This window comes from Brachycentrus maculatus, unplaced genomic scaffold, assembly GCF_059751285.1.
Source record: "Brachycentrus maculatus isolate JH-2025_06_01 unplaced genomic scaffold, ASM5975128v1 h1tg000190l, whole genome shotgun sequence".
Lineage (NCBI taxonomy): Eukaryota > Metazoa > Arthropoda > Insecta > Trichoptera > Brachycentridae > Brachycentrus > Brachycentrus maculatus.
In genome coordinates this window covers 343,246-370,079 of record NW_028280941.1, presented here as the reverse complement: position 1 = coordinate 370,079, position 26,834 = coordinate 343,246, and the positions used below count along the sequence as shown (strand labels likewise).

Below are 26,834 nucleotides of genomic sequence, written 5' to 3'. Positions count from 1 at the left end.
TTATTTTTTTCATCATTTATTCTATCACCAGCACATCTCACCAGCTGAATGTTCATCATATTATACAATAACACATCGCAAAAAGAATGTTACTTTCTTCACTAACTCACTGAAAATATTTCTATATCCAGCCACTGACTTACCGAGCACACGATCTAATATTTGTGGATGTGACTTCAGACCACTAGTTCAGACACCTAGCTATAAATGTTCATAGCATAGTTTCAAAACGTGCATCTATACGTTTGCCTTAGACATTACGCACAGTCAAAATGTAGTGTTACATCTGAAAAAAATGTATGGGAATATGACATTATATTTTTCAACATTTTTTCCGCTTATACAGGTGGAGCAAAATTCATCACCCTACCGGAAGATGTTATAATTTTTGCAAAAAGCGTCGCACGTTAATCATATTTGATATTTGTGAACTAGACAGCTGTAGTATATGAACAAATTGATAAAACGGGCACAAATGTGTATCAACACTGGCGGCAGCCACTTGACGGATATCATCTTTTTCACTTAACAGAAAAAAATAAAAAGGTTGAATTAAAGATTTGCATTGCTAATTTTTTTACTATTTAAAAAAAATATTCTAAAACAAAATTGGATGATTAATTTTGCGCTGCTCTATTTTTTTTTACTGCAGCTGTCTAGTTTACAAATGCCAGATGTGATTGACGTACGACGCCATTCGCAAAAGTTCATAACATCTACCGATAGGGTGATTCATTTTGCGCCATCCTGTATAAACCTTGCATTCTGACTCTGCGATTAGTAAATGTTTTGTATAATAAAATAACACTGATTAAATAATTAAAATAAAGTTTAAAAAACCTTAATTTAACATTAATTATTTTTTTAAGAAATTAATCAAAATAAATGTCATTTATGTATTTTTGTTGTTGGTGTAGCAAGCTTAAAAATATATGCTTTCCCATACATGATCTTTAATTTTGACATCCCATTTATCTTAAAATTATCACCATGTCATTAATCGTTATACACTCTACATTTTACATTTTTTACACACAAGTCAGTAAAATAAACACCATTTAACAGAATCTTCCTTATAATTTTACAAAACATATACATTACTTTACAATAGTGGCCAAATCAATGGATACAAATATGATGTACAATATTTAATTGAACTTGATATAATTGTTGGAAATGAGTGTTTCAACTAAACCATAGCATATATTGACAATGAAAGTGAAATATCCTCAAATGATTAGGATGATTAGGATGAAAAAAAAAGAAATGTAAAAAAATAATTGGGGTAAGGGTATTCATAAATAAAAAAACAGAAAAAATATGTACTTGATACTTTTATCCATATATTTGGCTTTTACTGTGGGTACATACAAACATTTTTCAAAAACATATAGGCCCCGAAAAAAATTAAGAATTAAAGCATTATCTTTTACCGATGTTAAAATTATATTTTTATGCTGAGTATAGAAAAGTATGATAAAGTTTCTAAATGTCTTTTTTTGTATAAAAGAATATATTTTTATCGTTTATTTTTACCTGCATTTTTAAGTGTTTTTGGAGTTATGATACGTGTCTTTTGAATCTTCCCTTTTTGATAATAATTGTTGTGTGACGCTTATTTATATTTTTCTATTGTCTGTCCAGTAAAATAAAAGTGTTATTCTTTCAGATTAAATCGATGTGATAATTTTTAAAATGTTAACCTTATAAATATGTGACGTTTTATTAATTTTATGTGTCCTGTTGTTCTTTTTTTCTAATATCCTCTTCTTTTATTGTTTTCAGTATTTTTTATGTGATAAATTTCTTAAATATAAACTTTTTCATAAAAGAATCGTGTTACCGCGAACCATTTCTAGAAACTATTTAAATCTGTATTTAAAAAAATTAAATCTCTTTCTATTCGAGAATTCACATGTCATAAAGCACTAATTGCACCTTATTATACGAGAAAAATAATGCTAATTTTTAGAAGGAAAAATGTAAGAAATTTAAATAATGATTTTCCTTAATTTTAGTGTCAGATAAATTCTAGTATATACAAAATATATTTACAATTATATTTATATAAATGGTAAAAACGATTCTCTTATGAGATAATTTATATTTAATGTTAATACCGTAAAACAAAGCATTTTACTGAAATATATTTGTTAATTACCAATTTAAGATATTTTCTTGAAAACACAGAAGAAATACGAGGGTTGGAAGTACAATGTTCGTAGTTTACAGCCATGTGGAATATATTAATAATTAATTTACAACATGTGAACTCCTTTGACTAGAGTTATCCTCCAATGTACATGATTTTCGATATACTATACAGCGTAGAACAATTCCCAAATGGAGAAGACAGGATATACTGGTAGAATAAACATAGGTGAAACATTATCACGGTACTTTACTTATGATATTATTATACGTATGTACATGTGTATATGATAGGCCGATAGCTAAGTGAAGTTCACTTATCAGATAAAGTGTGAGGCGTGAGTTCAATTCCATTAGCGTGATGTATTAAATTATAACCAAGCGATTCACGACTCTTTTGCATATTATGATACTTTAAACAAACCTTCATCAATTCGGTAGAGTGGCAAAAATTAAGGTTTTTTTCATCGATAATAATATCAAGATTCCCATCAAATATTACATTAAAAATGACTTAAATATGTCGACCAGTTAGTCGATGTTACTGTTTTATGAGTATTATTAAATATATTTATGCTTTCAATTTTAACTCTTCAGTTGTATAAATTCTAACTGTTCTGTTGTTACAATTATTATGTAGAAATTCTTTAGTGGCGAAGTCGTACAATCCATTTGAAAAATTGATATACTTTTCTCGTGAAAATCAATAAAAGGAAAAGAAAATTGAACTAGAAAAAAATGATAGAGAGGAATGTAAAAACAAAAGATCAGTAATAATGAGCAATTAAGAGTTAGTAGGAAATTAGTGACTTTTGAGGGGAGGGGAATGCGAAGTTATACGTATTAATGGCGAAATCGAAGGTTAACGTAGCGTAGGAAAAAGACGTGTGTCTTGGATCAAAATCTTGAATAGTCTCTGTCTGGAGCGGCTTCAGACAAAGTAAAAAGTACCATAGTGATTGCCAACCTCCACCGTGAAATTTCGCAAGAAGAAAATAGTCAATTCACAAATTTGTTTTTAATTTATTTGCGTATTTTGATTTTAAAGCTAAATTATTTGGGTGGTTTGATTTTAAAGCTTAATTATTTGGGTGGTTTGATTTTAAAGCTAAATTATTTGGGTGGTTTGATTTTAAATCTAAATTATTTGGGTGGTTTGATTTTAAATCTTAATTATTTGGGCGGTTTGATTTTGAAGCTAAATTATTTGGGTGTTTTGATTTTGAAGCTAAATTATTTGGGTGGTTTGATTTTAAAGCTAAATTATTTGGGTGTGTCGGGATTTTAAAGCTATTTTTTTGGGCATCGGGATTTTAAGGAAGGATTTTCTTTTTTATTTGTTTGGGTGATGGGTTTTTAATGCTAAATTTATTTGGGTACTAAGGTTTTTAACTGTGATTTGCTCTAGAAGGTTTTTTTGTATGTTCATACCACCAACTCGATCAAATTCCGAAACTTATTATTATTTTACTGTACTTATATAATTCCGTACTCTGTACTTATATTTTGTACTTATGTACTTATATTTTGTACTTATGTACTTATATTTTGTCCACCTCCGTAGTGTAATGGTCAGCACGTTCGACTACTGTTTCGGAGGTCCCGGGTTCGATTCCCAGGGGGGGGGTCAAATAAATTTAAGTGATTTTTTAAATCTAATATTTATTCAACTCCTGGACAGCTACCTGAAGCGGAAGGCTGATCACCTTTCCTTCATGTGTTCATGATCAAGATAACACTGCGTTTATATGATGCAGTGCCCTATGCACCATTGGGGTGAGGATAAGGGTTTGAAGAAGAAGACGAAGAATGAAGATATAATTCCAGTTCAATTGAATAAAAAGTATAAAAAAAACAGTAAATATAAATTTTATTCGATTATTGGTATTTTTAGTTGGTATCTTAATGCTTCATAAATATGAGTATTGGAATTTTAAGTTGGGATTTTAAAGTTTAATTTATATGGGTATTGATAATTTTGTTTGGAATTGTAAAACTAAATTTATTTGGGTGTCTGTATTTTTAGTTAGAATTTCAAAGCTGAATTGTTTTGTAATGGGATCGTAAGTTTTTCCAATTGATTATAAAATTTTATAGCTGAATTTATTTGGATGTTGTTGAGATTATAATTTGTGATTTTTTTTAATTAATTTATTCGGTATTGGGATTTTAAAATTGATTTTTTTGGATATTGGGATTTTAAGTTATGATTTTGAAGCATAATTTATATGGATATTGATATTTTGATATATTGATATTTTTGTCCGCCTCCGTGGTGTAATGGTCAGCGTGTTTAGCTACCGTGCTGGAGGTCCCGGGTTCGATTCCCAGAGGGGGGTGAAAATAAGTATGAGTGATTTTACACTGTAATATTTGTTTAATATTACCCTGGACTGGTTCCTGAAGCGTAAGAGTGATCGCCTTCTTGTAAGTAATGATCAGGATAACACTGCGTCAATTCGATGCAGTGCCCTATGCACCATTGGGTGCGGATAAGGGTTATGATAATAATAATAATTTATTTAAATTTTATACGTTTTTTAAATTTAATATTTGCATTTAATTTTGCTGTAAATAGAAACTGATTATTTGAACAAATGCTGGAATGAGAATTTCTCTTCCTCTTTCCCACGGGTGGATAGGTAGGGGAGGATTCGGAGAGGGGTTGGCATTACGACATAAAATCGACAAACGCAAACCACAGCGGACCACAATCAATTTGCCGCAAAAGCTTTTTTTACTGCATCGTTCTTACGTAAGCGGTGGCTGATTTCCCCAACGAAGCTCATTTTAAAATTAAAAACATATTTTCCCTAGACTTTTCGATCCTCTGTTGACAGAACGAAATAAAGCAATGTTCGTCTTTTATTGACGATGTTTATTTCGAGAATTTTAACCGCATTCAGGGAATAATATAATACTCTTGCTAATAATTTAAAGTGTTCATTTTTTATGTTTTCCGCAGATACTTTGTGGCAAATTTTATAAACTTTATAAAATGAAATATAAAATGACTTTGTTTTCACCATTTTTTTATTAATACAATTTAACCTACCGGTTTCGACAAAAACCTTGTCATCATCAAAGTGTTCATACTCGAATTTAATTCTTTTTAACGATTAACAATATTTCTTATAGCTTTTTATTTTAATTTTTTTATTATTAAAAAAGAGAAATGTTTGTGTTTTTTTGTTTTAAATAATTAAATTAAATTAATATAAATTTAAATAATTAAATAATTAAATAAATAATCAATAAATAATTAATTTAATTTTTTTTATTATTTTTAAATATTTCAATTTTATACTATTTCTGTTAGCCTGAGCGGCTCATTATTAGAAATAGGTATCAAATTGTGGTATAGTGGGTTCGAACCGAAAAACTCTGATTTAAGAGTCTAACCACGGGACCACAATCCGACACAAATTGTAAATTTATAATTTCCTGCATTCGCTTTTGATACTTAAAAGTCACTCCGGGTTCGATTCCTGTGAATCAATATTTAATCTGTATATTAAATGTTTAATCGTCAATTTAATTTCTTAAATCCCTGGTAACATTTGGCTTAATTAAATTTTTTGCTTAAAATACTGTTTTTGTATTGGGATATAAGTTTTTATTCGAAATAAATATACGGTTTTGATTTTTTTTAAATATTGAGAGTTAAGGAGTTAAAATATATATATAAAAAATATTTGTTCAATATAATTATTAAAAACATATGTTTTATCTTCAAGTTCAAATCCTGAAGCAGACATGTGTTATCTTAATTTAAAGTTTAACCGATATTACATGAAATAAAAAACATATCATTTTGATATTAATATATTTTACTCAAATATTTTTTATGTCAAAAAAAAATGTCACCCTATTTTCATGAAAATTATTGAAAAAAAATCTCAAAAATAGATTCCTCAAGAAAATCTTGTTCCTTTTAAAAATGTTTGAAAAAATAATTCATCATTCGGTAATCCAATTTAAACCGCCCTCGCAGTTTTTTCAATTTTTGTTCAGATAGGAAAATCAATATAATACCTTTCAGTGTAATTTCGGCGGTGTTATTCCTGAATTTTCAGATTATCTCTTGAAAAAAAGCTTTTAAATCACCCTCCGTGCGTTCACTCTTCACTTTCAGCCACTTAAAATCCTTTCGTTATTTCTGATCCAAATCGCATTTTTCGACACGATGAAATAAATCGATGTCATATTATTTTACCGAAGATGCCTGTTTATTGTATTTTTATTTGAAAACAACATTAAATTTGATTATAATTCTTCTTTTTCTTCGCATTAATCATTGTAATAGTTTTCTAGATAATTATGGAAAAACGATAGTTGAAACAGTAGTGAAAGGTAGTTCAAAGTTAATCAATCGGTTAGGTCGTTTTCTTTCGTTTAATACTTATAAAATATTTATCGTGCGTTTAAAGAGATTATATTTAAAATATTTTCACATGGAACTGTTTGTTAAATGTTTTTTATTATCTCCTTTTCATTTTAACAAATTTGCCTGGCGAGTACATGCTTATTTGTACGTCAATTAGTTTTATGCGAATGAAAACGAATCGGATTTCGTTTGTTTTGTAAATTTGATAATTCAATTCCGTATTTGACACGTTCTGTTTATTTTTAATTGTATTTTATTTAATGTTGTGTGTCTACTAATATGTTTTTAAAAATAGTTGTAGACCTAATTTTTAATTACCAAATTACCAGATCGAGTTGTTAGTTCGAGAGTATTTTAAATATTTCATTCGCTTCGCTATTATGCCTGGTCGTAAATGTATAAGACCTTTATTCGATACGATCACATTTCTGAATTTTCAATATCTTAATCAAATCACGAGAATCGCGATATATAATACAGTGAAACCTCGATATAATGGAACTCTATTTAACAAACTTTAGATATAACGAATAAAAAATCTGGTAAAATGTGAAAAAAATTAATTGAAGTATCGCCGCACGTAAATAATTTTTAGCGGCCATGATAATCTCAAATTATGTCTCAATACTTCAAAAGGACAAACAAAACTCGTTTCTTTTTTTCAAAGCAGGATTACTGAAAGCAAGCGCGTCGATATCAAACAGCAACGTTACTTCACGACGAGTGTCCGAAGACAATAAATATAATTTTGTTCGTGTTTTGTATTGTTCATTTATATCTTAATACAGAGTTTGTATTTTCAAAATATATATTTTTTTATTTATTTAACGGACACCCTCTCCCCCCAATTAGTCTGTTATATCGAGGTTTCACTGTATAGCTATGCTCAGTTTTAAATGTTGCGTCTTGTCGTGAACTAGTTTTTTTCCACAATCGCAGAATATGGATTATGTAGGAATATTCTTGAAAAGTGCATTATCATTAAAAGACACAGCAAAAAGATTCAAATACATTTTCCAACCAATGTATAGAAAATGACGAGTATTGATACAAACCGCTATAAAAAGCACTTTACTTCCAATAGCTTTTGTTAAGTAGCTCGCATGTAGTAAGTTTGCAAAATGCAGTTGGTCTAATGATTGCACTTAGCTGATTACCAGTGCATTTCTTTTATTACTTAAAAGGAGTTTGTTGAAGGTTTTTCCAATGTACTAAGGAGTGTGTAGCTGTTTTATATCACCGTCTTCAACGGCGTAAATGCATTCCTATATCAATAAAACCAAACTGAAATCTTCACTTGATACTATGTGTCTACAAAATAGTTTTGCTTTTTAGTTTACTCGACATAGTATTTTACGAAAATGGCTTTAAAAAATATACATAACTGTTATTTTTTGACATCTCATCAAAGATGAAGAAGAATATGGAAGTCTGGGCATTTACGGGGCTGACGACCGTCATCGGCTGGTTTAAGTGATCACTTTACACACGTGTAACATTCACCAATTCTACCCATTATTGACAACCACACTACTCAAATTCTTGGAAGTTCTATATATATGAACCAATTTAGAAACCTTGTTCTTGAATCACTAGAACTTCACTAGAGACATCTATTGGTGAGATGTAAATAAGCTTTTTACTAAGCAGAAACTCTTATATTAGTATGTGAGGTCCGAATCCTGGATTATAATCACACACATGAGAAACGCCAGAAAATACCATTTTCATTTTTATTATTTAAGCTTATAATTTGACCAGATAATTTATTTACAACATTACAAATGTTGTAAATACAAATTATGTTGTAAATACATAACTGTTATTAGTAGAAGTAAAGAGTCGATTTAAAAAAAATTGAATTCATCAAATTAAAAATATTCTGTACATTCAATGAAGAATCAATTTGAATGTTTTGTTTTGTTTTTTTTTTAAATATTTTAAATTCTTTTACATTAAACAATATAATATAAATAAATACAAGTACAAAAAAAACATACATATGAAATAAAAAATACAATCAGTTTCAATTTTTATATTTCAACAGTTATTTTTGCCACCGTATTTATCCGCCTCCGTAGTGAAATGATTAGTACGCTCGGCTACCGTACTAGAAGTCCCGGGTTCGATTCCCAGGAGGGGGTGAAAATAAATATTAGTGATTTTTGCCCTGTAAATACCCAGACTTCATATTCTTCTTCATCTGTGTTGAGATGTCAAAATGTTTATAAACCGTTTTAAGTTCTATCAATGGCACTTAATTTTTTTAATCGTCAATTATAATGTAATCAAATAGTGTAATAGTCATGTTATTTTTTAGAGAAGTGAAAGAAGTCTTCGTATTTGTACCTTCCATAAAGAAAACTCATAAAATCAAAATCACAAAATGATGAATCACGAATCGCTTGGTCTACATTTTTTTGTCACACTTTCCCCTTCTTTTATTGGACGTCTTTACGCTTGCAAATTGAATTTCCCATCCCGTTATAATTGAGTCAAGCGCCCGATGTCCTAGTTAAATAAAATATTAACGTCGGAAGACGAAACTTGTCCAAGCTTTTTAAATTACAGTAAAAACTCGATATAACGGACCTGTGTTTAACGAATTTCGGATGTAACGGACACAAATCCGATCAACTGTAAAAAAAATATGTTAATAATTTACATGCTTAAATTCAAGTATCCGCCTGTATGGGTGCCCATTAAACTGTTCACAATTCACGCACACTAGAACAGAACCGACTGTTTTATGCAGGTTATTCTCTTTTTTATAATTTAGTACAAATTTTATAATTATAATTATATTATTTTTTATAATTTTGTCCGCCTCCGTAGTGTAATGGTCAGGACGCTCGGCTACCACACTTGAGGTCCTGGGTTCGATTCCCAGGGAAGATGAAATAAATATAAGTTATTTTTTCGCTCTAATATTTATTCCATACCCTGGACTGGTACCTGGAGCGGAGGGCTGATCACCTTTGCATTTTGTTTTAACGATCAAGATATCACTGTATTTATATGATGCAGTGCCCTGCGTTTATATGATGGTCCATACACCATCAGGTGTGGATGAGGTTTTTAAAAAATTGAAGTGTCGCTGCATGTTAATAATTTTTAACGGCCACGATAATCAAAAATATAATTATGATAATAGAATGAGGTTTGTGTTTAATGTTGTTTATTTGTATACTAAATACAGTGTTCAAAACCTAACTAACTAACCATCACGCGGCTACGTCATCATCGCCGGGGTAGGCAGAGCCAATTGAATGCCATACCACTCTGTCTTTGCAAACATACTTCCACATTCATACATCTCCTCATACATACTCGCCGAGTTTACCGAGCCATACCGTGCCAAGACTTTTTCGGTCTTCCTTTGCCTAGTTTCTCAACTACATTCGCCTCATATTTTTTTTACCGTTCTTTCCTGAATCATACGTTCCACATCAACCAAACCGTTCCAAACCATCTCAATACACATTTCTTAATTTTATCGATAATACTCGCCTCAGCTTTGCATTCTATCCTTTATTTCACCATTCAAACATATATCACACATCGCTTTAAATACACTATTCATATTTTCAATAATAAAAAAAATTACAACTTATATAACTTTGTTTTAACTGCATATTATTAGTACACCTTTTCCAACCGGTTTCGATAAGAACCTTATCATATTTAGGGTTTATGTACTAATTCTAAAACATTGAAATACTCATACAAAGTTGTTTTACTTTATAAAGTTTATAAAATGTGCCACAAAGTATCTGCGAAAAACATTCAAGAAATAATTTTTACCTTTTTTTTTATAAAACGGAATTTTGGTTTTAACGGACACCCTCTCCCTTCAGTAAGTCCGTTATATCGAGGTTTTACTGTATATTACAAAGCGTCAAAGTTAGAAGGATATTCTCGCTACCTTTACAACTTCACCGTATAACGACACGACTTTGCTACCATTTATCTCTGCGCTCTTCCCAACCACAAATTACAAAATGTACTTCACGTCACAGAAATGTGTAAATAATTCACTTGATTTTCATTCTATTCACGTCTCCTTCGCTCGATTCAAGGCTACCCTTCTGCGTCTGTGTGAACGATCTCTTCCCTGAATATAAATTATCACTGCTAGCAGTTTTCAATACTAGTTTTCAATAATTTCAGATACGAACGTTTTCACTGAGCAAATATTCTAAGTACGCACTTTGATTTCAATATTTGACGGTGAAAATTGTTGCTGTTTATTCGAATAATTTACTAGCTTTACCCGTCCCTTGTAATTACAAATTTCTCCCTTTGTTTAATTGTATAATTCTTGCTTCAAATCGTTAGGCATTGGTTATTACAAAGCTCGAAAACGGATACCTTCACTATTTTTTTAAAATAATTGCAAGGTTTTGTAAGAATTAGATATTTAAATTTGAACGTTATTAGATAATTTCAGTGCGAAATCTGACATTGCTTTAATTCCAAGTACAGTAAAACGCCTATTTTACGTTTTTTTTAAGGAACTGAAAAAAACTTAAATGGAGGGAAAATGTAAATACGGGGTTTTGAAAAAAAAAACTTTTTAATGTAATTCATTTTCTGTGGAAATCTGTGAAAGTGAGTTTTTTGCATACAAAAACCTAAATGGAGGTAAAATGTTAATGCGGGGTATCGAAAAAAAACATTTTAATTTCATTTATTTTTTGTGAAAATCGTGTAGTTAGTTTTTTTTGCATACAATAACCTAAATGGAGGGAAGGTTAAAATTGGGGTGTTGATAAAACCATTTTAAATTTAATATGTTTTGTAAAAATTGTAATGATTTAACGAATAAAACAGACAAAATAACGTTAAAACTGCACGTAAACGATGATCGCAAATAATGCCAATGAAAAAATCATTACAGATCGAGTGAAAATCGAATTATAGGATATTTTCGATGTAAACTGGGGGAAAAAATGTAAATGCGGGTAATAAATATACAAAAATAAATCGGGATTGAAATAATACACGCAATGAACAGGAAAATGTTAAATCCGGGGACGTAAAATCCGAGTTTCACTGTATACTCTTTTAAAAAACAATCCTTGTATGTATATAAATTAAACTAGATTAAATTTCATGAAGCAAAAAGTATTTTAATTAATTATAGGTGCAATTTGAGAAACGTTAATCAATATTTATATCAATATTACCTTTGTCAATTATATCGCTTTCAGGCTTCCATAATTTCATGCGAACGTAAATTCAATTACGATATTCTGTTTGTAATATTCATCAATATTCAAAATCAAACATCCCTCATAAATTACACTCATTGTCGAGATACGAGTAGAATAGGTATTCGATCACACCCCTATTAAAATACAAACCCGGTTGGGAATTTATGTAATAGGTAGGTCGGTTACTTCAAGCTTAAAAAGAGATAAAAAATAAATCCATTTTCCCCCACTCAAAAAACACCCTTATCATACATTCTCTTTTTTTTTATTTAAATCGCATTTTATTAAATGTAAGTAAGGTTCGCTCGAATAATTTATGTTTCCTTCTGTATGAAATTAAATGTTGCGTATAACATTTCAAACAGGATTTATGTGTTTTGTATTTCTCTAGAGAATGGGAAATAATCGTCAAATAGACTTTCACCAGATGCTCCCCAATGTTCCTCCTTAATAGGGCCTGAAACGGAAAGCCTTACAATAAGCATACATCATTAATCCGATTTTTGGCATTTTCCTCCCCTCAGACGAACACAATCAGAAATAAGACTTCGAGAGAGAGATCTACACGAATAGGTAGTACGCAAATGCCTTAATAAGAGAGAATTCAAGTCTTCGACATTATCAAATTACAAGCTGACAAACATTTACATAGAAATCATTACATGTTCGGAATTCTAAATTATTTTGTTTTTGCTTTCGAGGTTTTAAATAAGCAGAAATAAATTGGATTATACAAATTTCTTTATAAAATACAAAGGACAAAAGGTTCGTTAGAATTGGATATTCAACGTGTTCGCAACAAAACATGAAGGTATAAAATTGTTAAAAAAAACAATAGTTTTTTACCACTTTGGTTTATTTTATTAAAACGACTAGTTTCACAGGCTTCCATTTTCAGGTCTGAATATAAACTAATAAAATATCCTTTTATTCGTTTGAAAATGCCATAACTAGGCGAAACAATTGTCACAGTATTATTTTTTATGTGTTTTTTAACAACAAAATACAACTTAGTAAACACAAATTATCTGTGTTTGATTTTACAATTAATACATAAATTTAAATGGAATTCTCTGAATGCCAAACCAATTAATAAATAATAATATATCAGTTCATATTTAGAGCTGAAGATGGAAGAAGGAAGCTTCCGAAACTAGTCGTTATGATAAAATTAACTCAAGTTGTAAAAAACAAGTGTTTTTCTTTTACAATTTCATCATGCCTTACCACAAAGTGAATGCCGAAACAATAAATAAAACATGAAGGTAATGTCTACTGACAAGAAGGGTTTCCTGAAAATGGGTTTTCTTTTTTTTTACTGGTTTAATTACAAAATATGAGGGAGTTGAAATCTAGAGGTATCAGGGTAACAGAACCGAATTTTCTTGTTTTCTCTTGCCTCGGGCAGGCGATGACGGCACCTCACAAGTGGGAGATCTGGACATACCTGACGCCGACGTTCTGCGACCATTGCGGCTCCATGCTGCACGGCATCGCTCATCAGGGCCTCAAGTGCACAGGTATAGGGACACGGTCGCCCTTTTTACGCTTTGCCAACATTCAACGGGGAAACATTGACGTAGACAAAATTGGACTCGTCGCAAAGTGATCTGTACCTCACCTGCGATGGTACGCATATCAAAAATGAAAATATTAACCCAAATATTGTAGTGGAACCTCTTATAACGAGCATTATCCGTTCCAGAGTCTTACTCGTTGAGCGAAACACTCGTTAAACGAACTTTTTTGTTTGTTTTTACTGGCGCAGAAGTCCCGGTTCGCAAGTGGACGTCGTGTAAAACGGACTTGCGCTTTCTCTGTAATTCGTTATGCAAAGTATCGCTCTTTAAGGTAGCAACTTTTTCTCCTCTTTTCGCTCGCTATACGAATTACTCGTTATGAGAGGTTCCACTGTTTCTTTACGACGTCCTTTTTTATAAACCTCAATGAAAAAAAAATCAACGTTTTATTGGTTGAATATATCTCTCAAGTTGCGTTTTATTTACATAAACGAAAATAACGGTTCTATTGAGGAGAGGTTTAATGCTATATACAATATATTTTTTTAATCTAAAAAGCTCATACAAAGCTTTCAAAATAGATGGATAATATATAATTCTATATGTATGAACAGTAGCATTATTCCTCGGTGTTCAATAGACCGAGGGTAGTTCAAAGGTGACCGTGTCTTTAATGAGAGGGTTAATCCTGAAAACGAGCTGACGGTGCTAGTCGATTTTGATTGAAAGCAGTGTCGAGTGGACTCCTGCCTTCGGATGAAACACAATATGGATTTTGATAAAAGTCTTACTCACCCCCGTTATATAGGAGTTACTGTAGATTCTAGGGTCACGTTAGCCCCCCCGAAGTCGCTCCAGGGTTACAACGGAAATTCTAGGTCGATATTTACAGAGAACTTATAAAAGAAAAATGCATGAAAAATAAATTTATGTTATGTAAAGCTCAACGAAATTTTGCCATTGCAATTATTATAGTTTTATAGTTTTTTTAATGATATTAAAACAACAACTATGTGTTTTTTTTTTCCATTTTTGTTTTATCTGACCAATAACTTGGTTTAATCATCAAACTGGTGTTAGCCAAACCTGGTCACTGGTCGAATAATATAAAAATGGAAAAAAACTATAAAGTTGTTGTTTTATTATATAAGATGCAGTTTCAATGAATGAAATGGAAATAATATTTATATTTTTTGTTTAAAATATGCTGTTTTGATGTTTTACATCATTGATGAACAAATAATAATTTATTGAAACAAAAATTTGAAGAAAAAAGACATGTTTGGAAAACTTTGGTGTTTTTTATATATATTTGTGTTTTTTTTATTATTCACGAAAATAATTATATTTTATAGTATTTCTCTGAGCCTGGGCGGCTCATTAATAAAAATGGGCATTAAATTGTAGAAGAGTGAGTTCGAACCTAGAAACTCGGACTCTAGAGTCCGCGACACTAACCACGGGACCACAACCCGACACGTTTGTTGTGTTAGTAAAAGATAGTTCTTGCTCATGTTTTTTAATATTTTTTTCTTTAAAGTTCTCTGTGATATCGCCTATATGTATACTAGTACGTAACCGAGTCACTAGTACGTAACCGAGTCACTCACGGATATTCCCTAGAACAACACAAATACGTCTAGTTCTCATATGTTGTCACACCGTTTATTGCACACCTAACCATGTTACTTGTTAGTAAGTATATACTACCAATGTGTGAACAGTCAACACGTTATGAACAGGGTGGCGCAAAATTGATCACCCTATCATAAGATGTTATAAATTTTGCAAATGGCGTCATACGTCAATCGTATTCGACATTTGTGAACTAGACAGCTGTTATGTACAAACGAATTGATAAAACGACCGCAAATATGTATTAACACTGGCGGCGGCCACCTGACGGATATCATCTTTTCTACTTTACAGGAAACTTTGTTAACGTCCAAATGAAGATTTTCATCATTGAAAATCTTTTTGTTTATAATATATATTCGAAGCACTAACTTTGTGATTCTCCATTTTATAATTAAAATGTTATCTTGTTTTAAAATCATTATGAAAAAAATAAACCCACTTGAGATCTACCCAAGCTTATTTGCCTAACCGTCAAAATATGTTAAATTTTGTGTTTTAGTATTAATCACTATAGAATAAAGAAACGGTTAGCTTCGAAACTAGTAGACATTTTAATTAAGTCAAAATAAAATATTTGTAGTGATTTTAAAACAAAGTTACATTTTAATATCTTTTTTATTTATTTAATATAAAAGTTTTTCAAACACAAAATTGGATGAATTTTTCGCCACCTTTAATTTGTTTATACATATGCTGCAGCTGTCTAGTTTACAAATTTTAAATATGATTGATGTACAACGGCATTTGCAAAAATTATAACATCTTTCGATAGGGTGATTCATTTTGCGCCACTCCGTATATACGCCCTACATTAAGTAAACGTTCGTTCTGCGCACTGTAGGTATTAATTAAAATAGGTGTCTTCTCCAAAGAAAACACTAGATACTTTAGTTATACGTACGTTCAAAGATCTTTGGAATTTCGAGTTTTGGCAGTTTCTACCTCATCAAGAATCTTTTGTGGACCAAACTGTATCTATGAATATATTTTATCTTGAATTTAAGATTATTTTATAAAAAAATCTCCAAAGTGTAATGGTTAGCATGCTCTGCTTCCGTTCTGGAGGTCCCGGGTTCTATTCCCAGGGGGGTCAAACAAATATGAGTGATTTTTCACTAATATATTTATTCAATATGACCCTGAACTGGTACCTGAAGTGGTGGGCTGATCACCTTTCCTTCACGTGTTAACGATAAAATAACACTGCGTTTTTATGATGCAGTGCCCTATGCACCATCAAGTGCGAATGATGGTTTGAAGAAAAAGAATAATAATAAAATAACAACTATATAGATTTTTCTAGTATATTTTATTTTATAAGTGTTTTTTTCACTTTAATATTTATTAAATATTACCCTGGACTGTTACCTGAAGCGGAAGGCTGATCACCTTTCCTTCATGTGTTAACGATCAAAATAACACTGTGTTTATATGATGCAATGTCTTATGCACCACCGGGTACGAAGGGATTTAAGAAGAAGAATAATAATAAAATAACAACTATATGTTTTTTTCACGTATATTTTATTTCATTATTGACCGGGTTTCCCCGTTACCGACATCATCTCGTAGCAGGTCGTCGAAAAGGCAATGCGCAAGTCCTCGAATTCCTGTGATCTTGAGATTGAAAAGATATGTACATAAGTGTCGTCTTGGAGAATGGAAATCCAAGGTACGTACGGAGAGGTTAAAAAAAAAACAACTCCGAGCTCACAATTCCAAAGGTTTGTCATTAGGAGTCGTAGGTAACAGTGAAAGTTTAATGACGTCACATTCACGCGTAACACGCAAACAAAGGGTTTAGGACACCCGTCATCCGTCACCCCAGTTAACCTGCTTGTTTTTCACATCTAACCCAAAGTAGGTATACACTAGAGTGGGCCGTTGATGTACGAAAAATAATTATTTTTTTAGATATCAAAGACAAATGGGACTAAAAATCTTAGATTAAAACTTAATCACACTTAAAATTCTAACACATTTTAATTTCACATTTCAACTACCGGAATCTAAAAAAAAACAGACAGCGCAACCGATCCCTTTGAGCGCCGCGCGCTGGCCGAATGCTGATGGAAACTATGACTTATTAAAACAACGCTACCTATTTATAACAACGTAAAGTGCAACTTATGCCCTTATGTGCTTATTAAGTAAAGCATATTACATATCGTAACGAAATACGAAATGACAGCTGGTAAAGCGCAAAAAATGGCTTTTCCGAAAATTTCGAACTGTGGATGAGGGCCAAAAATAGTATGGAAATTTTTTAAATATTTTTTACGTTATGTGCAATCCAAAATGCAACTTTTTAGACCCCTTTCATAGTTGAATTCGCAAAAAAATAGTAATCGGCCCACCCTAGTATACACCTTCTTAACACTAATGTAAACATCCCCCGGAAGATTACTGCCTGCCGTTCGAGCCGCCTGTAAATATTCCTCACAAATCCGTTTGGGTACAAACCAAATTAAGAAGTTTGATTTGTAACCGTTGTAAATTGAAACTCCCCCGTAATTGGATAATTTGTTGCCGCCTTATTGTCCCTTTCGCATATATTAAACTCCTATCACGGTCAATTATACCTACGTTATGTTTATACAGGATGTTTACTAACTCCCTGGATGAATTTAACTGAAATCTGTGTATTTATTGTACACCATTTAAGAATTTCCTGTTGAGTATTCACCATTTTAAAATTGCCAGTTTAGTACTTACTTAACCATTAAAATGTTATTTTGTAAATGCTTAGTTAAACGTACATATGTAAATAAACGGTAATTGAATAAAAGTAATATAATGCTAATATTCAATCACAAATCCTTAATAAAATGATAAGCCAAAATAAATTTGGGCGACAGTTCCAACGTTGAAGTTTTGTGCTACATTTAGTTTTAGTTTTTCAAAACTCAAAATCTTGTTTTCAAATATATATTTGCATATGCTACCAATTATATGAAGTCTTAGTATAATTTTTATGTATTTTAACTGAATTTTGAAGCACCATTTTTGACGTTCAACCTTACCCCTGAAAGATCTATGATCACAGGGGGTATTTTCAGCCAAAATAATGTTTACAATTCACACAAAAAAGTATTCGTACCTACACATCTGATATATTACATTAACACACAAATTTTAGTAATTTTGTTATTTAGACTCCACAGGTAGTATGTCCTTAAATACAATTTAGGCGAAATAGGCTATATTTGAAAAAGAATCTCCGTGTTCAAAGTAGGATGGTATTTAGGTGAATTCGATATATATGTAAATTATTTAATTTCCTTTTTTGTATGTTTAATTTTCAAACGTTCCTTTCGTTAACCCCTGTCTATCGTTCTTGTTTATTTTGCCTCCCGTTAAAAACAAAATTAAAAAAGAACCCTTAAATAAATTATTAGTTAAATACCAATTCGTGTTGTAATTCGTTGAAGAATGCACTAGCACCCGAGCAAATTTCAGTGTGTCCAGTAGTTCCCCTTTAAAAGTATGTGTATTTCATGTTTATTTGTATGTTCTCTTTTGAAAGTGACATTATTGGCCAAAATTACATGTTCATATACTTGACATTCAAATATGTAATCTTTACGAGTTATATGAATTCATTTGAGATAAGTAAATATCGTTTTAATAAATGAAGAAATAAAAACAGTTTTTATTGTTTATAAAAAATATTGGCACTTTCAAAATAGTTTCTAAAGTGAAAGAAAATGATATTTAAGTTTTGAACGTGGTTTATGAAATCAAATCTTTTGCAGTTGATTTATATTACACATTTGTTTATGTGTGCAAATAAATATGATTTTTTTAATCATAAAATAAGAAATAAAAAGGAAATTCTATCACTAGAATAAACTAACTAGATTACTGTTACTTTAGTTTTATGTTTATAAAAATAAAAATAAAGAAAAAATAAATGTTATTAGTTTATACTAATTACATTTCTTTTTTCTTTTTTTTAGCTTATTACTGCTTCTTTTAATCATGTTTTGTTATTTTTGACGTTCTATGTCATAAAATGTATTTCCCATATAATAAACCTTAGAGGTCTGCACACCTCACCTCAAGGTTTTGTATAAATAAATAAATATTAATATTATATTGTACTATTTTTTCAAGTTCATGTTTAAAATAGATGAAATCTTGGAATTTGTGAAATGTATTATTTCGCCACAAAATAAATACTAGTGATAATGAATTAATCCTTTAAAATACATTATTTCATACATTTTACAAGTTAAATATCATTTTCTTTACCCTGTGTAAAATTAGTTCGTGCATGTATTTTTGATGCGTAACTTTTTAAATTTTAAATTCTGATGTATATGAAATGCCCGCAAGTTATAATCATTTATTTAATCGATTAAACAATCGGTTATTACCTCATCATCTATTAACATTTAAAAAATAAATATCTACATAATTAAATCCAGTAAAATGTTATTCAATAATTTGTGTGCTTAATTACAAGCTTGTTATCGAATAATTTAAATTGTATATAAATAGCAATTTACCTACCAAATAACTTTTCCCTTAATTATTCCTGACTGTTGAAACCCTGGGTTATTACCCAATATTTCCCAATTTCGTAACTCTCTTATATTTTGAATTTCTAGATTTTTTCTCGTTTTACAATTCAAACTTTTGTTGGACCAAGTTTTCTTTGTCAACGTTTTATGATTGTTACTTTTTCCGTTTGATCGATCGTTTTATTTAAATGAATCCGTCAAATATTCGTTTTTTTCAAGACGAAATGTCACGACTGGAAACCGAACCATTTTCATTTGAGATAATCTTACAATCTTTCAATAAATTGCTTCAAGAAAATTGTAAGGAAATCATTCAAGATCAATGAAGAGTAAAATTTACATCAATTCTTTTAAATGATTATGTAAATAATAATATAAAATGGTATTAAATTGAGATACCAATAAAAAGATTTACATTTTTATTGCATATTTTTATACAAAAGCGCCATATTTACAGTGTCCGTATAAAATTGTTTCCGTTTAGTAAAATAGTATTATATTCTATTCGTTTTGTGATTTCAATTATAACGACAATTTAATAATCTATACAAATTAATTATGCGTGTGTAGCTGATTTTATTTTCGGTTTAAATTCAAAATTGATGAAATTTCGTTGTCGATAAAACAAATTCCGATGTCAATCATGACCCAATATCGGAGAGACGAACCTTCATCCATTTTGACTCGGTTTCCAGCGCTATCGGCTTTGACATTTCAGTTAGCATGCAAATTTCATCTCGCCGAATAATTTTTCGTTACCCTGATGACTGATTAAACTTTCCACATTAGTGTGCAAATTTTAATGGATTTTTGTTTTGTTTTTCCGCCACAACGTCCGCCCCGCCCGCCTTGGATCACCGAACGACGTCACAATTTGAAACACACCAAACTTCTTCGTTCGAATAATTGTCTTGATCGGGCATTTGAATTTGTTCGTGCAAAATTTAAATTTGGATCGCTTTCACTCGGAGTGCGCTTCCGAACGACTTCTCTCTCGTTCTAATTTCGAACTTTATGAACTGCTCCACTTTTGAATTGGTATTTACCGCGCTCCAATTTTAACAAACGCGGGAAACGTTCCATTGTCTGGACCATGAAAACGTTCCTGCTTCTAAATTCAAACTCTCCAATTTCGAACTTAACGACTGTTCACCTTTGTCTCCGCTTGCTCCCATATTTCAAATCAACTATTGGAATGCGTATTCTTTCTAACTGTGAACACAATATTACTCTATTGGACCATGAAAACGTTCTTATTTCCAAATTCATACTCTCCAATTTCCCATATTTCAAATCGACTATTGAAATCAAATCGACCATGAAAACGTCACTGATTCTAAATTCAAACTCTCAAATTTCGAAATTTACAACTGTTTGCATCCATATTTCAAATTGACTATTGGAACGCGCATTCCTTTTTTGAACTTTGAACACAATATTTTCTCTTTTGGACCATGTTAACGTTCCTGCTTCCAAATTTAAACTCTCAAATTTCGAACTTTACGACTTTTCGCTCCCATATTTCAAATTGATCATTGGAACGCGCATTTTTTTGAACTCTGAACGCAATATTGGCTGCGATTTCGACCGCCATATTTTTCGGGGTGTCTGCGTATCGGGTGTGCTATTCTGCGGGTGACGTCACGATGCTGCACCATGGATGCTGTGAGCAGCATGTGACATGAACGTTCACAAGCGATGCGAGGAGTCGGTGCCCAATCTGTGCGGCTGCGACCACACGGAGAGGAGGGGCAGAATCCAGCTGACCATCACTTGCGTTGGAAACAAGCTCACAGTTGACGGTAAGAATACTTTTTTAATAATTTAACACACAAAAATCTTTATGTTTATAATTTCAGCATAATGAAAAACAGTAAAAAAACGCTACCGATCTGATTTTCTATCATCAATTATCACAATGCTAGGCTGAGGTTGGTTCAGGCGAATTAAACTTATATTTGTCAAACATCAAAACAAAATCAAAATATGACGGTCGTCAGCCCCGTAAATGCCCAGACTTCCATATTCTTCTTCATCTTTGATGAGATGTCAAAAAATAATATGAAAATCAAAAGTTCTGATTTTTTATTTTTGACCTAAAGTGCCTTAGTAGGGTCCCATGGAAAAATTATTCTGTGAAAATTGAGGTTGATGTTTCATTTGCCTGGAATACGTATATTTAGAGCGGCGATAATTTACTAGAAAAAAACTTAGTTTTCTCTGTCAACTTCGTAACAAGGTTATGCCATTATCAAAAACACAGAATATCGCAAAATATGAGCTGAATAGTTTTTTTTTAAACACCTCGTTTTATTTTAACAAATATTATATGACGCCGTCTAGGTTAAGTTAACATGCAGTCTTCTTTCTACCAAACAAGTGCGAATTTCTTTTTCCAAGTAAAATATAATACACATTTTTATCGCATATTCGTGACCAAATATTCAATCATGATTGTTTGAGTACAAAAAAAAAGTCATAACATACGTATTTATATATATATGTGTAAAATATTAATACTGGAAAAACTATTTACTAATGTAATTTTTCCTTTTAAAAGTTCGTTTTTTATGTTATTATTTTATTTAAAACTAGCTGTACCCGGCCACGCGTTGCTGTGGCTTAGTCTGGTTTAATGAAAATATACAAAAACGTGTAAAAATACTCGCGTATTTGCATCTAACGTGGGGTCAAAATTTCAATGCAATCGATGAAAAATTTTGCGAAATTTAAGATTTTGACGAAGATTTAAATTTTTATAATTTAAATTTGAATATAAGCAATAACTTTGTGATTTTCCATTCTACAATCAAAATATAACTTTGTTTTAAAATAAATTTAAATGTTTTATTATAACTTAATTTTAATGTCTACCGGTTTCGAAGCTAACCGCTTCTTTTTCAAGACTGATTAATATAATTTACATTTTTATTTATATAGATAAGTTTAACAATTACGTACAAGAGGTGGCGTTGTAGTCGAGATATGAAAAAAACGTTTTTTCTCTAGAATCAATGAACAAAATGAAAATAAGTTTGAATAAAAAAATAAAATAAAAATGTGTATATACACACATAGTATTATGAGAATATATGCTCATTCCTTGGATAATTCGGTATCTCGACTTTCTCGATCTCCGTAACGTCGTTCGCTTACTTCCCCGATCGTTTTTCCGCGCAATTTCCCTAAGTACCAAACATTGATTGCTCGTACAATATAATCTCGCATGCAAATCTCGTCTCGAATCGTTCAAACTTTATAGTGATCATTATTCATCACGTTTAGAGCCGACGTAAACCTCATGTTTCCGGTAAATAACCCATAAAGGCCATCCCCAAATCGGTTTCCCTCTAAGTGTATTAAATCCCGTCTTGGTAGATCAATCCAGTATTCGGAGTAACGGTGACTTTCATAAAATGTTTCATCCAAATCGCGAGACTGTCGTAAAACGGTTCGGAGAAAAATCGACCGTAAGCGCGATAATTCTGAAAGCTTTATGTACACCCTTTAGTAATAAACTGTTGCCCGCAAAGGCGAATGACAAATGGTTGAGAGACAGCTTGTGCTTAGAATACTCGTAATATAAAATGTGTTCCACCTTATTGCTGTAAAGAGAAAAAAACAGACAGAGAGCGTACGACACGTTTTGTTAAGATTGCGTTAGGTTAGGTTAGGTTAGGCAGGTTGTTTTTTTTCGATTTCTTGATAGGCATAGCAATATAAAAGTGCTAAATGGTCCTTACATAACATGTGTATAATATCAAATCATTTTGATAAGTTTAACTGCCTCCGCACTGATGTCAAAGTTTTTTTTGCTTTAATAATTTGGCACCTTTTCGTGCTATGCAGGATAGAAATCTGACAATTTTCATTTCATTAATTGATTCAGCAATCACCTTGTGGTAATATCTATTCATTTTTATTTACATTTTTAAACACGTGTCACAATAGATTTTAAGAAATAGTGGTATTTACCAAGTAAAACTTAAATTAAAATTTTTCGCTTCTCTGAATTGTTCAGATTTCCAATTTAGATGCAGTAGAAACTCACCTATAATATGCAAGTCCTATGCAAGGAATAAATACGTCACAATTAATTTCATTCCCTTTTCTATTAACTTTTTTCATTAAAAGTACCCCACGGTGCGCTAATGAAGGGATCTGCCAATCACGACTTTCCGTACTGCATTATCGTCTCCCTTTCTTTCATTTTGATCCTGCTAACTAACTCAAATACCCCTAATTTAAACTCAAGGATGTCTCAGAAGCTGGTTTTAAAATTCGTAAATTTTACTTTTAATTTTGTCTACTTATTCTGAATCTTAATCCCATGTATAAATTTAACGATTTAAGCTTTAACTATCTGGTGTCAAAGGTGTATAATGTAAGGAATAAAGTGATTTGCTGATGTTGAATGTTGACTAATCAAAAGTCGTGGTTTTTGAAAGAGATGAAAGTAGATATGAGTATAAAATAGTAAATGGGGAAATTTTGGAACAGGTAGATGTTTGTCTTAGATTTGGGAAGTATGTTTTCTTGGGATGGCAAAATTGATAAAGATAACAACAATTGTAAAAGGAGTTTGAAATGAAATAACAGGTGTAAAAAAATAAAAACATAAAGTTACAAATAAAATTGGATTTTTTTGCTGATCAATCTTGTTCACTCCCTTGCCAAATTTTCCGGCAGAAAACATTTTAGAACTGACCAGACCATCAATATTAATTTGATCGTGCTTAGTGATGGCCATGAGCTGTGCGAATCGAGGTAGGTACTCGAGTAGGTACCTGCATATTACGCTATAATTGTTCTCAACCGTCAAATACAAAACGGACTCTGTTAATTGGCCTAATTGGGGTGGAATGAGGGATGCTCCTCCTCTGGATAATTATTTCCCTTTTGACACGAAATTCGCAGAATAAACTACGACTCGTTTGGACTCTGTAAATACGTTCAGAGCCATTTCCAAGTTGATACTTTTTTTGTAAAAAAACATCCTGTTCCTAAACACATTTATATTATTTTACTGTACCAATTGTTATTTCAATATTATATTCTGATTTTTAATTTTTACTGTGTTCAAATTAATGCTAATTAATTAAACATGTCGCCGCTTCTCTGCAGAGTTAGGCAGAGAGAAAAGATATATTTTTTTGAGAAATAAAAAGACTTTATTTTTTGATCCACTCACATTTTTATTAACAACCAACTAGTTTCGGCAACAACCTGTTGCCCTCTTCAGGGTTTAATTTAAATAATAATAATATATCAATATGATCCACAAAGTTAATGCTTTCAATATTCAAAACAGAGAGAAAAGAACCCCACACCACTCTGTCTTTGTCTCTTTCACATTTACGCATGTTTTCATACATACCCGCCGATTATTCCGACTTACCTGACAACGCCCAAGTATTTGACATACTTGATCATGCTTCTTCGATCTTCCCCTGCTCATATTTCTAACTAAATTCTCCTAATAATGTTTTTCTCTCATTCTTCAATCATTCGTTTCACATGTCCAAACCATCTCATTTCACCTTTCATAATTGTATTGATAATGCTTATCTCAGCTTTGCATTCTTTCTTATATTGCCATTCGAACATCTTTAATACATAGTTTTGCTGTGCCTTCATCTGAGAAATACTACCAGTATCTTTTCCAGTAATATAGGGTGATATTTCTCGCTATTCATCATCTCAGTCACTGAAAGAAGCAGCCCTGGTCCATAATACGAGGAACACCCCCAAAACACTTTTTTAGAGGGTGTAAAAACTACGAAAAAAAAAGTTTTGTTTCAATTAATCTGTTCGATACTGTATGTTAATGTAGATATACAATTGTACATCGACTTAACACTATTGTTAATGTAGAAATATACATAACGCTCACTCCTTTCAACAACGTCATATATCAAAAATCGACAATTTCCAGTTGTGCATGTTTTCGAAATGCCCAGAAAATGTTCCTTATCCCAGCAAAAGCGGCATATTTTTAACTTAATATTTACCCGCTCTGTAGCGGGTAAATATTAAGTTAAAGCGGGCCGAAAGTGTTGTTTTTGCATTTTGATGAAAATGTATTATTTTTTTTTTTAAATAAACTGTATATTTTTCAAATGGAGAAAAAACTTTCAGGTTTTAACTAAAAAGATCTGTTGCACAGTAAAAAGTTCAATAAGTGCTTGATATTTATTTTGAATACATTTTATTATATTTTTAAACTTTAAAAACGATCTCGTGAAAAATCAAGTTTTTTTATTTATGACGTTCTTGAAAGGAGTGAGCGATATGCATATCGATTGTCTGCTCATGTTAATTTATATTTACATATGTACATCGGCTTTATACTATTGTTAATGTAGAAATATACATATGTAAGTCGACTTTTTGACAAACTGTCTTTCACAAATAAAAAAATCCCTCTCTTTCGTATTTGTTCATAAACACTCAATTGGTATTGGCCCTTAAGTGTGTCTTTCTTGGCTTTGTGTAATGTTCTGGTATCCTCGACTCTGCCGTAAATAGTTTCCCAATAATGGAGCGACTAATACCACAAATAAAAACTAACAAGATTTTTTTCCACACGTACCGAAATGTGTTCGACAACAACTGAAAGCAATAAAGAAAGGTTTTATAAACTTCGCAGGGTTTACGCATTCTTTAATCCTACATAATTGTGTCGCCTACTTTCGAAATCCGCCAGATCCATGTAAGTCAATTTTACAAAAAACGCAAAATTGTCCGGGTAACATTTATGTTTCAAAGATTTGCCTATCTTTAGATAAAATATTATGAAATAGAGAATTTTCCCATTTTTTTGGATTTTTTTTCAGTATTTAAAATAAAACACGAGACATAAACCGATTATGACGTCATCATAATTTTTGACCTATCCCCGCTCTCTGATTGGCCGCTATGGGTCAGAAGGCAAGTTTCATAATTATAGCGGAATTTGAAATACAATGCTGTTTTTAAGTATTTTTTTAGCAGGTTTTTCAAGCATATAAATATTTTAAACAATAAAACCAACAATTGGCATTCTAATAGAGTATTTATTTTAAAATCATTTAAAATTGGATCTGGCGGAGTTTGAAAGTAGGCGACACAATTAACTTGTGCGTTGACTTTTTCCAATCACATAAAGTTTTCAGTATTGCCTTATTTATACATTTTGTAAAAAAGTAAACACTACGAGAATATTTCTACATATTTTGTATGGTAACTAAAAAAAACTTACATACTTATCATCACGCCAGCGGCGTGACGGTTAGTCAATTAGTTAGATAGACTTTTTTATACCTACATTAAATTTATAAATATTCTCGTAGTGTTTGTTTTTTTTTACAGAGTGTATGGCAAAACTTTAAACATTTTCTAGTTCATTTCTAACGTG

General features: G+C 31.2%; 1 protein-coding gene across 2 annotated transcripts in view; it reads left to right on the top strand.

Annotated features, from left to right (window-relative positions):
- The window catches only part of LOC148307741 (protein kinase C, brain isozyme-like), a 286,153-nt gene that overhangs the window by 246,986 nt on the left and 12,333 nt on the right, over positions 1-26,834 (top strand). The window contains exons 4-5 of one of the 2 annotated variants that reach the window (XM_088262899.1): positions 13,163-13,274; positions 21,112-21,240. In XM_088262899.1, coding sequence (XP_088119025.1) covers positions 13,163-13,274; positions 21,112-21,240 — 241 coding nt within the window. The remainder of the gene's footprint in view (positions 1-13,162; positions 13,275-21,111; positions 21,241-26,834) is intronic. The other variant, XM_088262900.1, reaches the window with a different exon arrangement.